Source organism: Zootermopsis nevadensis, unplaced genomic scaffold (assembly GCF_977971745.1).
Source record: "Zootermopsis nevadensis isolate Lab colony 2312 unplaced genomic scaffold, Znev_1.0 Znev_ptg000009l, whole genome shotgun sequence".
Taxonomy (NCBI): Eukaryota; Metazoa; Arthropoda; class Insecta; order Blattodea; family Termopsidae; genus Zootermopsis; species Zootermopsis nevadensis.
In genome coordinates this window covers 3,839,176-3,853,874 of record NW_028259141.1, presented here as the reverse complement: position 1 = coordinate 3,853,874, position 14,699 = coordinate 3,839,176, and the positions used below count along the sequence as shown (strand labels likewise).

At 38.6% G+C, this 14,699-nt stretch overlaps 2 protein-coding genes across 3 annotated transcripts in view; both read left to right on the top strand.

Moving 5' to 3' along the window:
• Window positions 1–14,699, top strand: part of LOC147874388 (uncharacterized) — a 117,301-nt gene that overhangs the window by 47,276 nt on the left and 55,326 nt on the right. The window lies entirely within an intron of this gene.
• LOC147874391 (eukaryotic translation initiation factor 4 gamma 3-like) lies at window positions 2,073–10,349 on the top strand. 2 transcript variants are annotated; one of them, XR_015534263.1, is made up of 9 exons: window positions 2,073–2,771; window positions 3,370–3,445; window positions 4,178–4,324; window positions 5,454–5,512; window positions 6,218–6,361; window positions 6,956–7,093; window positions 7,577–7,792; window positions 8,379–9,212; window positions 10,119–10,349. XR_015534263.1 is itself a non-coding variant. In XM_087345545.1 (8 exons), the coding sequence occupies exons 1-8, from the start codon at window positions 2,745–2,747 to the stop codon at window positions 8,445–8,447; spliced, it is 876 nt and encodes a 291-aa protein (XP_087201671.1). In that variant the 5' UTR covers window positions 2,073–2,744; the 3' UTR covers window positions 8,448–9,638. The 2 variants fall into 2 exon arrangements, 1 of the variants encoding a protein (XP_087201671.1); XM_087345545.1 differs by lacking the exon at window positions 10,119–10,349 and having other exon boundaries at window positions 8,379–9,638.

Genomic DNA, 14,699 nt, shown 5'->3' with positions numbered 1-14,699 from the left:
GTTTCTGGGGTCATTTTTACGGGCGTGTTAAAGGACGCACGTTCAATGATGAGGCCCATAAGCTACCGGGTGTTTCCGAATTAATCTGCTGATTTTGTGTGGTTATATTAGACCATGCCTTTTTATTTATTCATAGATTATTTAACAACGCACTTTCAGAAGCTCCGAGCATTAAATCCATTGATAAATCCTATTTTATTGTTTAGACACACAAAACTAGCTTCGTTCTGTCGACTAACACGGATGCCACCAGATGTCTGAAAAGTAAAGCGCTGTACAATTTGTAGGGTTACCCAAATATCGGAAAGGTTTTTGTGGTAATATAATTTACCGCATTTGACCTCCGGTTGAATAACGAAAGTAAAACCACGAAGTACTCAAGACAAAGCTGACAGGTTATCCAAGCGATATTCAGTCCGAATCTCGTTCAAAGACACAATCCCCACCTTGTGGAAGGCAAATTCCTTAGCAGTTCCTAAGATCCATTTTCACATTCACCCTGGCCCATTCACAATTCATAACAAACTTAGCATCGGCCATTTGAAGATGCCTGTGAGATTATTGAAACTCTGTGGTACCATAATCTAAAAAAAAATAGATCCAATTCCTGTCCCCTCTTAAAACACGCCTAAAATATCGGCTTCATCCAATCGCAGTAAACTAACATGTTGGCACCGGCTAACCCCAGCTTCCTGGTTCTTCTCAGTTACTTTATAGCAGGCACAGAATGTACTCCCGCGATCCATCATTCATAACCATCCTGTCATATTTAAATAATGGATACGCAACATTATCAGTTGATAGAGCGTTGAAGAAACAAGAATAAACACTACCTTACAGGTCACAGTGAACGCCTTCTTACGGGTTTGCCCACCAAACCACGTGCTTTCTTCATCCGCCGGTCAAATGCGGTAAATTATATTACCACAAAAACCTTTCCGATATTTGGGTAACCCTACAAATTGTACAGCGCTTTACTTTTGAGACATCTGGTGGCATCCGTGTTAGGCGTCAGTAATACAGAATTAAGCTAGGATTTATCAATGGATTTTTATGCTCCTGTGCTACGCCTACTGAAAATGCGTCGTTTAATAAATGAAAAATCATTAACTACTATAACCACACAGAATCAGCAGATTAATTTGGAGACACCCGGTAGCTTATGGGCCTCATCAGTAAACGTGCGTCGTTTAATACGCCCGTAAAAATGACCCCAGAAACCAACATCGTAACAGAGACTCGAACCGAGGACTGTGTATTCGTGTCCGTGACCTTAGACCCCGTAATTTCCTCTCCGAAAAGAAAGAATTTTGCCTTGGCGTCGATTTCTTCTCGTGGGTGCTTTCCCGTCAACAGAAACCATCTTTGTCGGGTCTCGAACTCAGTGTCGAGGCCTTCGTTTCCGAAATCTCCTCTTCGAAGCAAAAAACTCTGATCCCTTCTTCTGTCTCGCTTAGTTTCGGAGCCAAAGGAACCGCCCTTGAAGGAAATCGAACTCAGGACACTTCTTCCAGAGTTCTTGCCTTCCTGCGTTCTCTTATTGGTCAAAATGAATAATCGGGAGTCGAAGGGAAAAACATTTTCCCTCGCCCAGGGGCGATGGGCTCAACATTGCCCGGGCCCCTCAAAAATCGAATTTGAAATTGAACAAGTATAAAAAAACACGAAGTTATTTTTAAACAAGTGCAAATTAAACTGCAAAATTTCATTACTTTTAAATTAATTTCCTTTTACACAGAAAATATTTAATATCAATAATCGACTTCTTACATTTATGATGGAATGTCAAAAAATTATAACTTGGAGTAATTCAATTTGTATTTCTTTAACTACAAAGAATGTATAAATATGAAACGCAGGTGCTCATATAAAATACGAACACGCGCAACAATCTCGGCTGGCATGCCATAAGGTTCATTTCTCATTTCTTATGCACGCCTGAATGAACCGTATTGCACGCCCTCTACTGACTGTTGCGTCACAGGTTATGTAGGTATAAATAGCAGTCCACACCCCCACTACTCTACTCTGCCGAATGAGGGCTGCCAGAGTTCACCCAAGGGCAACCGAGGGCGACTGATGTTCAGCAGGCCAGCCGAAGCCATCCCCAAAAGACGGCCAAGTCAGCACAACGAGTGGTTAGACTACTCGGCTATCCTGACTGAGGTTTTCCGTGCTTTCCTCAGTTGTAAGGCGAATGCCAGGGTATAACTTAATAGGGGCACGGCCCGCCACCCTTCCCCCCGATCATGGAGGCCATCAGCTGAAGTGATCTTCCCCCCATGCCGCAGAGGCCTTCAGCCGAAACGGCCCCTCCCTCTCTGGGTTCATACCCCAGAGACCCAACCAACCAAATTCCTTCGACAACTTGCCTGACAGGATAACCTCCCATCAGCAGCAACAAATCCCAGTTTGAATGGTTGAGGCTCCCGCCACGACGAAACCCCGTTAGCGTTAGCAAAATTTCCGTTCTTATATTACGACCGTTTACCATTTCCAGCAATGCGTCTTGTGCGCAGGAATGGTTTCACCTAGGTAGGGACGATGCTTGCGCTTGCGCAGGCCTCTGCCCTCAGTTAGCTTCTTTGGTTGGTTGGTACTACTCTACTCAGTGGTTGGTTGGCTCTCCTCAGTGTGAAACGTATTTTGGTGTGAGCAGCTTCTAGAACAAGATAATTCTCTATATAGTGAAAATCTTTCCTGCAACCTGTTTAATTTGTTATTCAAATCTTGCTGCCTGCGACATGGAGGTCTCCAGCTCTTCACAATGGGTGAGTCAAGGGTTTCCTACTTATTATTAATATTATTATTTCGTTATCTTGAGGGATTTTATGTCATTCTTAAGAATTCAAATGCTAGCAGCAACACACGTCGGCCATCATCAACAAAGTTACTTGAATTCCGGCTAAGCTAAACAGCTGATAGGGACCTATGACTGGGTCACTCGTCACATTCAGACATTGTTAAAGGTTGTTTTCAGTCTTAATTTTTTCGTCTAGAGGAAAGTTATTGTTGAGTGAACAGCTTAATTTCTCAGGATCGTTGTCTTGTATTACAGATTAATCATAAACTGACTTGTATATTGCAATTAAAGCTTTGAAACGTTTCCTAACATGCTAATTTTAAAGGTAAATCATTCATTAAAAGGAAGCCCTCGTTATCTGACACAGCCTTAATTTCTCTTTCTATAAGTGAGGTCTTCTTAATATTTTCTGGCAGAAACGAAAATCGATAGCAGTACAGCACAAACAGCAAAGGCACATGCGATTTGTGTGTGACTGGGACAACAATTTCATAATAAATATTAACCTCATGAAGTTGCAGAGAATTCTTGGACTATAAAATGACTCATTTTTTGTCTGTCCTCAGGTAAACCCTGCTGAAACAGAAGACACGAGGATCACTTGCTTCTTGATGAACAGGATCAGGATGCTGGCAGCAGAGAGTAAGTGTCGTTTAATTCCGTGCATGCAGTAAGTTGTGGAGTACAGTCAGTATTATGTTTATGTACGTCTTTCTAGATGTCCAGATATGCCCCCCAGACTTCCAGCAACTCTTCATTATTTTAAGTGATTTTGTCAGAAGGAAAACCAAGAAATGTTACATGCATTGCAATTTTGCTTTTTTAATAGTCATTCTCAGACATTTTAAATTTGCTGGACTTCAAAGAATCATTTTCTAGTGAATTATGTACGTTTACTTTGCTCTCTGAGAGTTGAGACCAAGATTAATTTTGTGTCCACGTGTACCTTGCGCCTCAGTCACAAGTGACGAGGAGGAGGTCTGTCTGATGGTCCCCCAGGGTAGACACCCATCCCTCTTTCGGGAAGACTCGATGAGAGCCAGGCTGTTTAACGACGTCTTCGTTAAGAAGAATGTTTTCCGGTGACCAGCATGCAAATCCCAGTTTTAAACACTGCAAATAGCAATCAGTAATGCATTGCGTAAGAGACACTGGTTTTTCCAACTGGAAGTGACTCTTAAACTGAATTTGGACTTTGATCACGGGCAAGAAAAATGCAATTTCAAAATTACAAACTCTTATTAAAGTTCATTTTTTTTAACTAAACAAACTCTTTTCTTTTCGTAGTAATACTTAACTCCTGACGCTGTTTCTTGAAATAACGTCACATGAGGAATTTAACAGACCATTTGATGCAGTCGTGAATTGTTACAGACACGGAGCTCAAAAACCAAATCTTGTTCGAGCGCCGGCAAGGGGAGAAACACAAAGTCAGTCTCCGAGCCGTCAGAGAGGAGAAGGAAAAGCTAAGGAAGGAAAGAAATCTGCAGGCTGAGCAGATCAAGGAGCTGCAAGCAGAAAGTATGTTTGCTCTCATTCTATTTAAGTACTAAGTCAAAGATTACAGGCTGCAAATTGCCTCAGTATGAAATTCTGTTCATTACCATGTTCCTGCATGTCTCATGAGATATCCAGATATTCTCCTAGGCATTTTGTTCCAGTTACCTTCGCCCTGAGTTGCAGACTAATTTATGTACCCAAAGAAGAAGAGAGTTTGCTCTCATATTTTGAACTCGAGCCTTAGGAGGTGAAAGGCATTAAAGTTTGAAATTATCCATTTCACAAAACATTTCGGTTGCAATCTCTAACCTGAAGAAGGCAACTCCATTGTTAGTCGAAATGTGGGATAATTTCCAACATTATCAGCTGCCACTCTTTACACCTAAGGCCCACACAATCTTGTTCTAAAACAATGTGTGTCTGCGTTCTGCACTTAAAATGTGAGACAAATTGTACGCCACTACATTAAAAGAGCCATAATTATTTCTGTGTCACTTAACCTTAATTATATATAGCAGATGAAAGGGCAAAGCAGCAGACTGAATTGTTTGGTTACAAACATTCCTCACATTAATCTTCTCTTATTATTTTTTAGACCGTGGTTCTGATTTGGTACGGTCATGTCCCCTTTTCAAAAACCACAAAATTCTTTGTATTTTGGACATTAGTGATGAGGAGCAACTTTGTTTGATTGTACCCACAATTAGATTCCTCAACTTCTGTGTGAACACCGAAGCAGACGCTGGCTTCGTATTGACATGAATTTATTACTTAGACAAGAGTCTCCCAATGCGCAGTCTGCGAGTCCTAAACACTACAAAATCCTATTGGAATTACGTCTTAACTGGCAACACTGTTCTTAATTGTGGATGTGTATTGGCTGTGGTAATGAGATCTTGCCAGTTTTAATGTCACATAAGGACTTTAAATTTTCATGTTCTGAATGAACATATTTCAGGATGGAGTTTATAAATACAGTCTCCGACTACTCTTTACGCTGCATGAGACATGGGTTTCTGGTCTTCGGAAAACCCTCTCGTCTTTTTCCATCTTTACATTCGTAACAGTTTCGAAAGACAAACTTTCTTGTTTGTTAACATATAGTCAAAAGAGGAATTTTACTATCTAAAATAATTATCGATTGTTACAGACTTTGCTGCAACACAACTAATTGAGAAGCTGAAGGCAATCAAGGATGACAAAAATCAGGTACGTTTAAACTTTCTGTTGCATTGTGGGGCATGGCTCAGAGTTATTCTGTGCATTAATGAACGATTCCTTGAAATCATAAATACTAAACAGTAACTGAAAATTGTCAGATATTGGAAAAATGAAGAGGTAAGTGCTTTCTAAGGCGTGTAAATAAAAGTGAGAAGTCAAATCCATTTCGGACTGAATCATTTGTTGAAGAGGAGGAGAAGGATTTCATCTGTAGCTGTCAGAGTGTAGTTTGTAGGACGAAGTATAGCTTAAGGCAGTTACTCGGTGACTCGCGATGTCGATGGGGTCGGACACGAGTACTCTCTGTCAAAAGAGAGGGTACCCAAGGCTTTCACAGATGAAATAGCATAATTTGGATGTATCATCTTTCACTGATGATGCAGTTGTGAACATATAAACTGTGATAGAAAATAATAAAGTGAACAGTTCTATGTCAACTGCAGCAGAAGAAGTGTTGTATTTTTTGTGAGAGGTGATGAACACAACACCTGGAGCCTAATTTCAGTCATGTACTGTTTAGGGCTTTATACATACAGGTCTCTTATTATCTGAGCTGTAGGAAGCATCGAGTAATGTATTAAATGCATGATTAAAGCCAAAAAATGGAAAAATTGTACGTAAAACTGTGATCAAAACAACATTTAAGAGTGAACACTTTTGGTTAATGTTGTGTTGCTTTGGTGTCATTCACAGCAGCCTGCAGCAAGGCCAGCCACTGAAACAAAGAACATCATTGAAATCAAGCTCACTGAGGTAAAACTGTCGAGAGCTGAAAACGCCTGGCGACCTGGGCGAAGGAAGCCGGCGACCAACAACGAGCAGGCTGCCCAGAGTCAGGTATGTTCCTGGCATTCATTTAAGGACAGGATCCTGGAAACAGTCAATAATGCTGTATCTTCCCCAATGCAAGATGGCTGAAAGGAACAGTCCTGCTCTAAGTCTACTCTAACTAACTAGGTGGCTTATTGAAACTGAAGGTTCATCACCAAATTAAGGAACAGGCAAAATTGTAGGTCTATATTTTAATCTTGATGCTCTTAAAGATCAGACATTTCCATCTGAGAAGCTGCAAGCATTTCCGGAATTCGTCTCCTCCTAATTTCCTCATCACTTCTTATTGGAACTTTGCCACACTAAAAAATAAACTTTCTTTTTGCCTACTTTTTGATTTTAGAAGCAATGTTTACCTTTCCAAGTGTTTAATTACATATAATGAGTATGCATTGTAATTATATTTCTCAATAGACATTGGCTTCTCATAACAACAGACTTCTTCTTCGGTGTAGACAAAACGCGGCTGGACGGCGCATGCAGAGCAACTGGCTCTAGGTTTTAATCATCTCTATGAAGGCTTTAAGGAAGTAAAACATGTTTCGCTTTATTTCTGTGTTTGCGTTCTGTCAGATGATGAGAGGGAACTTGATGTTGCAGGAGCTGTTAAAGAAGGCTCGCAGTTTGCTCAACAAACTCACGCCTGACAAGTTCGACAAACTTGTTTCCCAGGTCCAGGCTCTGCCAATTGACAGCAGCGATCGCCTGAAGGGCGTCATCGACCTCATATTTGAAAAGGTGAGGCACCGGTCTTTAGCAGCTGATACATTCAGACAGAGACGTCATATTGATAGAAATTCCCTTCTTTTGTAACTTTGCAGCTCAATTTCTTAAATATTGAAGTTATCCTCAGTGTAGTATTGGAGACGCTAGGGGCAAGTGAAAATTATAATTGTTACTGTTCACTATGATAATAATCTTAAAAAGCAGTAAGCTGATTGTTCTCTCTTTAAATTCACCTCCAAGCTTAGAATTTATCTGCTCTCATCTAAAAATGTTTATCTTATGCAAGAAAATTAAGGCTGTCATGAAATGTGTCTTGCATCTGACTGAGATTTTGAGTTTCTCAGGTTTAAGGGATAAAGATTTACTTTTGTTGAAGCTTCATTTAGGTGGCCATCATTTCATAAATTTAGTTTATGTAACGTATGCTCAACAGAGTTGTTTTTCATAAATATAACATGAGAGCAAAGTGATAATGTTGTGTGTTTTTATGTGCAGGCTGTTGATGAACCAAAGTTCACAGAGATTTATGCACGAATGTGCAAGGTTCTCTCCGGCATAAAAGTTCCGGCAGAGCGTGGGAACAATGGCGAACCAGAGGTGACCTTCAGGAAGTTGCTGCTAGGTCGATGCCGGGCCGAATTTGAAAAGAATTCTGAATCAGGCATAAATCAAGAAGCCACACAGAAAGAGATTGAGGAAACAGCAGACCCAGTAAGTTCTTCTCTAATGTCTTTGTCTACGGTCGTGTGTTATTACGCTTCTGTCCACAGATTGGGAATAGCTCCGTCTGCTTGATCGAATGGAATAGATGTCTCCTCCCTTTTTGCTTGAAGATGAATATCTATCATTTGAAAAATTATTATTCAATATGTTGTTCAGGTTTTAAGACTTCTTGAAAGACAAGAAAGAGACATAATTGATAAAGACTGACTGTAGAACGCACATAAACTTAATTTAAATTATTATGATATAAATGGTACCTCAAGATGAAAAAACATTTTCCTAACTTCTTAGGTTAGTTTAACTTCCTATAATGAGCACTTAATGTACTCATTTTTTTCCAAATGTTGTAAACTCTCATAATAATGGACTCCGGCTGCACTCGACATTTCTCATTAGGTCATGGCGTTCTTTTGGAGGCATAAAGGCAGGGGGCTTCTTGACCGGCTGAGTATCGTGGACACAAACTTTAAAATGCAAACTTACATATGTTGAAAGCTGTGCATTAAAGAAGGGCTCTTACAAGATACCATCAAAAAAGGCGATTTCTAATCTTTTCTACTTATTTTTTCTGCAGGCAAAGAAAACCGAACTACAGCAGGAACTGCGAAGGATACGAATGAAATCCATAGGAAACATCAGGTAACTTACATTTTTCTTTGTGATTTTGAAGCTCTACATTTGATTCATCAGTGACTCTGAAAGTAGTGAACTTAAGCGTTGTGAATTAGGACAAGAGACTGAGAGGAAATTTGAAATGTTAATGGGTTCTTGCCCTCCAGTATGCAAGTGTTCCACAAAATCCAGGACCAATTTCTAAATGTGCTTCATAATGCTGCTGCTTACATGATCACACACTATCATAAAGTCTCCACTTCCTCGGTATTTCTTCTTCTTGGTATTTGCATCGTGAAATGGCACTGATGGCTTACCTCCATACAGAATCAAATGCAAATTACATAAAAATAATTATTTAATTTGAAATTTTCAATATTCGGTCTCAGCTGTTGTATATTTATAAACAGATACAGATTTTTACAGGACCACGTACAGAAATATTATATTTCACCTCAAAAATATATATCACACACAAGACACTGATTAAATTCCATCTATTTAAACAAAAGTTCTCATTATTTTAAGGCACAAATCTTTCTGTAACTTGTAGAGGCAAAGAACCTCATTTCTCTTCTGTTCTTTGGACTTTTACTATTGTCTTAACTCAACCCAAGTGATATATTCTTCACTATGTTACAGGTTTATTGGCGAACTGCATAAAGCAGAAATGCTCGCCACAAGCACCATGCAGCATTGCATTAAACGTCTCCTTTCCCAAGAAGACGAGCATTCCTTGGAGTGCCTCTGCACACTACTGATGACGGCCGGAAAGGATTTCGAGAGCAAGAGCCAAGTATATTTGTTTTCATTTTGGAATACTTTCAGTTTTAATTTTGCAGTTCTCCTACCGTGTAATTTATTGCCTTCCTTTGGGCTCTATGATGACCACAGGTTTATACGGAAGGTACAATGCAAAAAGCAGTAAGTGTGTCCCTTTGATCTCACTGACTTTCTGGCTTCCATTTTGTAACATGCAAGTCTTCTTAATTGTTATACATTCTTTGCACAAAATCATAGTGAGAAGGCATTATGGGCTGGTCGCACCTTCTCGTCCATCTGTCTTTCCAGTCCATGTGGTGGCGAAATTGGGAACTGTCACAGAAGGTGGATTCGATGCTTGAAAGTGCACATTGTAAAGAACGCGTGAGGATGTTGCATCTATTCTGATATGAAATACCTTTCTGAGCTCGCTGACAATATTCTGAATAGTGTTTCTGTGTGATAAATGATCACCATGACATGTTCTTCTGAATTTCCTTATACTCTTCTGCACTCTTACACGTTTCATATGAAGACGCCTCATGCCGTGGCTTCAACTTGTCCCCGTCTAGTGCGACGGGAATCTTGCTCAGTATTGGGTTAGACTTTTACTTTTCCTCTCATCACCTCTGCTGAATCATGTCAGAATTCACTCAGTCCTGACAGGACAAAGCAGGAATCTGATCGAAGGGTCATGTCTAGGCTCAGCCACCGAAAATCTCGGTTTATGCCTTAGTTTAGATGAGACACATACTTACGTTTTGTTCGAGACAGCAACCTTCAGCTCTCAATTTAAGTTTACACGCGCCTTCCCACACAGCAAGTTCTATGTGAACTACATGAGTAGTGGCAGAATTTTCTAGTTTTATGTGTCGGCTTATAAGCGTAAGAAGTTAATTATGCCCATGAAATGTGACTTTAAATTTTTGTTTTCTTGCAGGATCTGTCTGAGTTCCTTCATACAATGAAGGAACTAATAAATAAGAAGGCAGTGCTCTCTAGCAGAATAAAGTTTAAGATCGACTACGTCATCGAACTCCGGCAAAGCAACTGGGCTCCAAGGAATGGATGTTAAATACTTTGACTGTTCAAATATCTCAATTGTTTAAATTTTTTAAATAAATAAATTATTTAGTTTTTTTGTTAAATACTTCAGTATTTAAATAGTAAAATACTTTGACTGTTCAAATATCTCAATTGTTTAAATTTTTTAAATAAATAAATTATTTAGTTTTTTTGTTAAATACTTCAGTATTTAAATAGTAAAATAGTTTAGTTCTTTGTAAAATAGTTCAATTGTTTATTTTTTGTTAAATAGTTTAGTATTTAAATAGTTAGACTGTTCATTTTTTTGTTAAATATCTGAATTGTTCACATTTGTTAAATAAATAAATTATTTAGTTTTTTTGTTAAATACTTCAGTATTTAAATAGTGAAATAGTTTAGTTCTTTGTAAAATAGTTCAATTGTTTATTTTTTGTTAAATAGTTAAATTATTTAATGTTTTCTGAATTGTTTCTAATTAATATATTTAAGAATATTAAATAAAAAACATGTTCATAAACTTTCCTGTTATTATTTTAGCAAAGTAATATTTCAACGAACTTGTCGTCCTCAGTGCACTAGTGGTTAATGTCGTCGCCACTGGACCCAAGGTACGCGAGTTCAAACACTGCTGAGTTTGATGGAATTTTAAGGGGTGATAAAAATCCATAGAACAACTTCCTGCGGAAGGGAATTAAAGCCGGCGGTCCCATGCCGTAGATTTATGGCACAAAAAACAATGAACGACATGTTTCCTAAGCAAAACTCCCTGGCCATTTCTCACACAAGTCTCTCCTGATTCCTACTAGTTGGCTATAGCAGACAAAGATAAGGATTGAGTAGAAATAGTGCAGAGGCAGTGGGCTGGTCGCTCACTACTGACAAATGCACACTTCGAAAAGACCAGGAAGACAGAATATCCTATCTGCATTACTATCGAAGAAGCAGTGCAGATATATAAAACTATACACAGACTGAAAGATGACTCTACCGAGTACGGAGCACCATTAAACAAGAAGGAATGGTCTCATCCAGCGGAAAGAATAACTCTTGATGAAGTGAAAGACTTCAATTAACACACTGTGGAAATCTATACAGATGGAAGTAAACACCAGGGAAAGGTGAGCGCTGCCGCTGTTATCTTCAAAAATGGAGAACTAATTCATAGCTTAAAAACAAGTTACCCGATCACTGCTCAAACAATCAAGCTGAGCAGATCGGAATTCTAGAGGCCTTGGATGCAGTAACAACTTTAAGGGAAATCAGCATTGAGGAAAGAATAGTAGCGGCATACACAGATAGTCAAGTTTCTCTCGATCTACTAAAAAACAACTTCAAACATGGCTTTGTAATATCTGAGATAAGAAAGAGATTAAGGAATCTCAAAGATCAAAATTGGACTATTCATTTTGGGTGGATCAAAGCACACATCAGAATTTTCGGTAATGAAATAGCGGACAGATTAGCGAAGGCAGCAGCAGAAGATGGTGGAAATGTAGTACATGCAAAGAAGCCTAAAAGTACAATTATTAAAGAAACAAAGGAGGAAGGGATTATAAAATGGCAAAATGAGTGGAGCGCCACCAATAAAGGAGCAGCGTGCAAGAAATTCTTCCCGTCAGTGCGACAAACAATGAAGCTAAATATTGTAATAAGTCCTGAACTGGCAGCAATGACGACTGGACATGGCAAAAACAAATCATATCTACACAGGTTTGGAATCATTGACGACCCAACATGCTCATGCCTGAAAGCAGCACAAACAGTGGATCACCTCATCTATGACTGCGAAAAACTACAACAACCAAGGCGGAACTTAATAGATGCAATAGTCAGGAATGGTGGCACGTGGCCAGTGTTGCATGAAGAAATTGTTCAGAAATTTTTAGGTCATTTTAATAAATTCATTGAATCCATTGATTATAATGCAGTTTAGCACAGGAACATAGGTGCAAACGGTGGCAATGGATCATGATATTAGAGTTGTATACTCTATTGAAGTGTTTTATATTAATGCATGTAATATTGCAATCTTGTAATGGGGCATGCTGAATAAATGTAAATAAAAAAAGACAGAATACTTTAACTGGGTATCGCAAATACACGAGTGTGTGTACTGAAATATTTAGCAAAAATAGTCTGGTGTAAGGAAACATTTTTTATTTCAACATTCTCAAGATAACAGATGATCGCTGCTACTTGCACTACATGACTGAAACTCTGAATACGTGTTCTTATTGGAGATCCAAAACTACCCAAAATCTCAAAATTTCAATCACTTTTCGCTTATGTAAGACATGTTTAATTTGGCCCACAGTTTAACAACGCACTCCTCTGCATTTGTCTTATTACCAGTTATCTTTCGTTCTATGTAGGATTTGAGGTTGTGATGATGCAAGCAATTTTTGTTTTTTATTTTATCATACAAGTATGAAAACTTAGCTCACTTCTAACTACTAACTGCTAACTTCTCACTGGAGTCGGCTTGCATGTTTATAAATATAAACAATTAGTCCTCTTTAATGACAGTAATAAAATAATGATTATCTGGCTTGCCACTTTGAATCACAAGATCTAAAATCACGACACTAATAAATATTTCACTTACACATACAGTATCATCATGGCACTACAGACTAATTATTCCGTGCTGACATCAAAGACACAAGTTATTTGAATACTCAAAATCAAATTAATACGCACTGTCACTGCATAATTCACCTCATTTAAAAGGCTCGTCGAATGTTAGATAGAGGTCTCTTTAACGTGTTTTATTCACGGCACTCCCAGTATCGAAGAACATATACTCATAGCTGAGTAGGTAACACACACAAAGCACGTTAACTTTGTTAATTGAAGTATCATTACGCAACTCTCTAACACATAAACGGAACAGACCTAGTGACACCTACAAACACAATCTGCTTTAAAAATAAAGAATTCAGAGTTCTACAGTGTAAACAGCGATCTGGAATATAATTTAATGATGAACTCAGCAACCAAGAGTTGGTTCAGTGGTATACCAGGAAGATCTAAGTCCGGTGTGACCTGATTTGGTTCAGTTTCAATTGCTCCAGATACTAAACACCAATCACAACTGACTTTCAAGAAAGAAAATGGAAAACAAGCATCTAACAAAATATACGTGGCAACACAGCTGTTCCCTGGTCTTTTATTCACTCCCTTAGTTCACTGTAGTTTTTGACAACACTTAATAAGACTTTGGGCAAACTGCTCAACTTCTTCCTGGCTGCTTTCGAACTGCGAGCTCTCCCAGTGAGGGAGGGTTTGCAGAATTACATTTATCAGTGCACTGGTGTGACCCTCCACATGGCTGGTTAATATTTCTGTTATGGGCACTGTCAAATGATTACTGCAACAATTTTATAGGATTAAGGTAGAACACGAGTCAGGAAACCAGGAACTGGCCCATTATCACAGAATACCACTGTAGTCAACACAGAAATAGAACATCGGTACACCGCTCATGATCACAACACACACTGGGCCAGTGGAACAACAGTATACAAGCAAACACTAAACATATATTACAATAAGAAATAATAAATGGCCACCCCATAATAATAAATGTTTAATGCTCCATGTAAAGCTGGTCCCAAGTTTACTTTTAGCATTATAAGGGAGAAACATCAGAACCACATTTCACACAGCAACAATAGATTTTATACAATCCACAGCCCATCCCATATTTTAAATTATTGATTTTAATTCTGTATCGTTTTTATTATAATACTGCAACGTTCTGCATTACTGTTATTATCGTGAAGGGAAGCAACTGCCTGTCTGGAAATGCGTCCCATAGAAACCTGATCTTACAGCCCACAAATAATGCGAAGCAACGGACACAATTAATCTAGTGTCTGAGTGAACGAAATATCTGAGGAGAGTCTTCAGTGTCATTTTGCCCACCATAAATCCTACATGGACTGTCTTGGGTTTCAACCCGGGCTCCCACATTGAGAACTCGGCAACTAACCACATGAGCTGTGGACTTTTTCTAAGGTCAGTTGATGAATACAGCCTGCCATGATGGAATTATACTTTTGGGAATAAATTCAACGTTCCAAATATGACCTAAGTGTATCTTTAATCTCAATCTGTAAATGTAATGTAATATATGCATGTTCTTCAGCTTTCACGGCGACTGTGTACAATAAAATCCTCTCGGGCTATCAGCCACGTCAACTGGTTAACCACTTGACGTGGCTGATAGCCCGAGAGGATTTTATTGTAATGTATTACATTTAACATCACATAATTTTGTTCACTGATGTATATTATTGTGACAGACAACACAAAATCCATTCCATAATAATAATTTTTGGTAGAGCCTAAAACTGGTTGAAGCCTGTAGCCATTTATCTTCTAAGCAGTTTGTTGGTTTCTTGTCAATTTTTCAAACATATGTAATAAAATATCACTGATTGTGTGAGGCAATAATAAAAAGCATCATTAC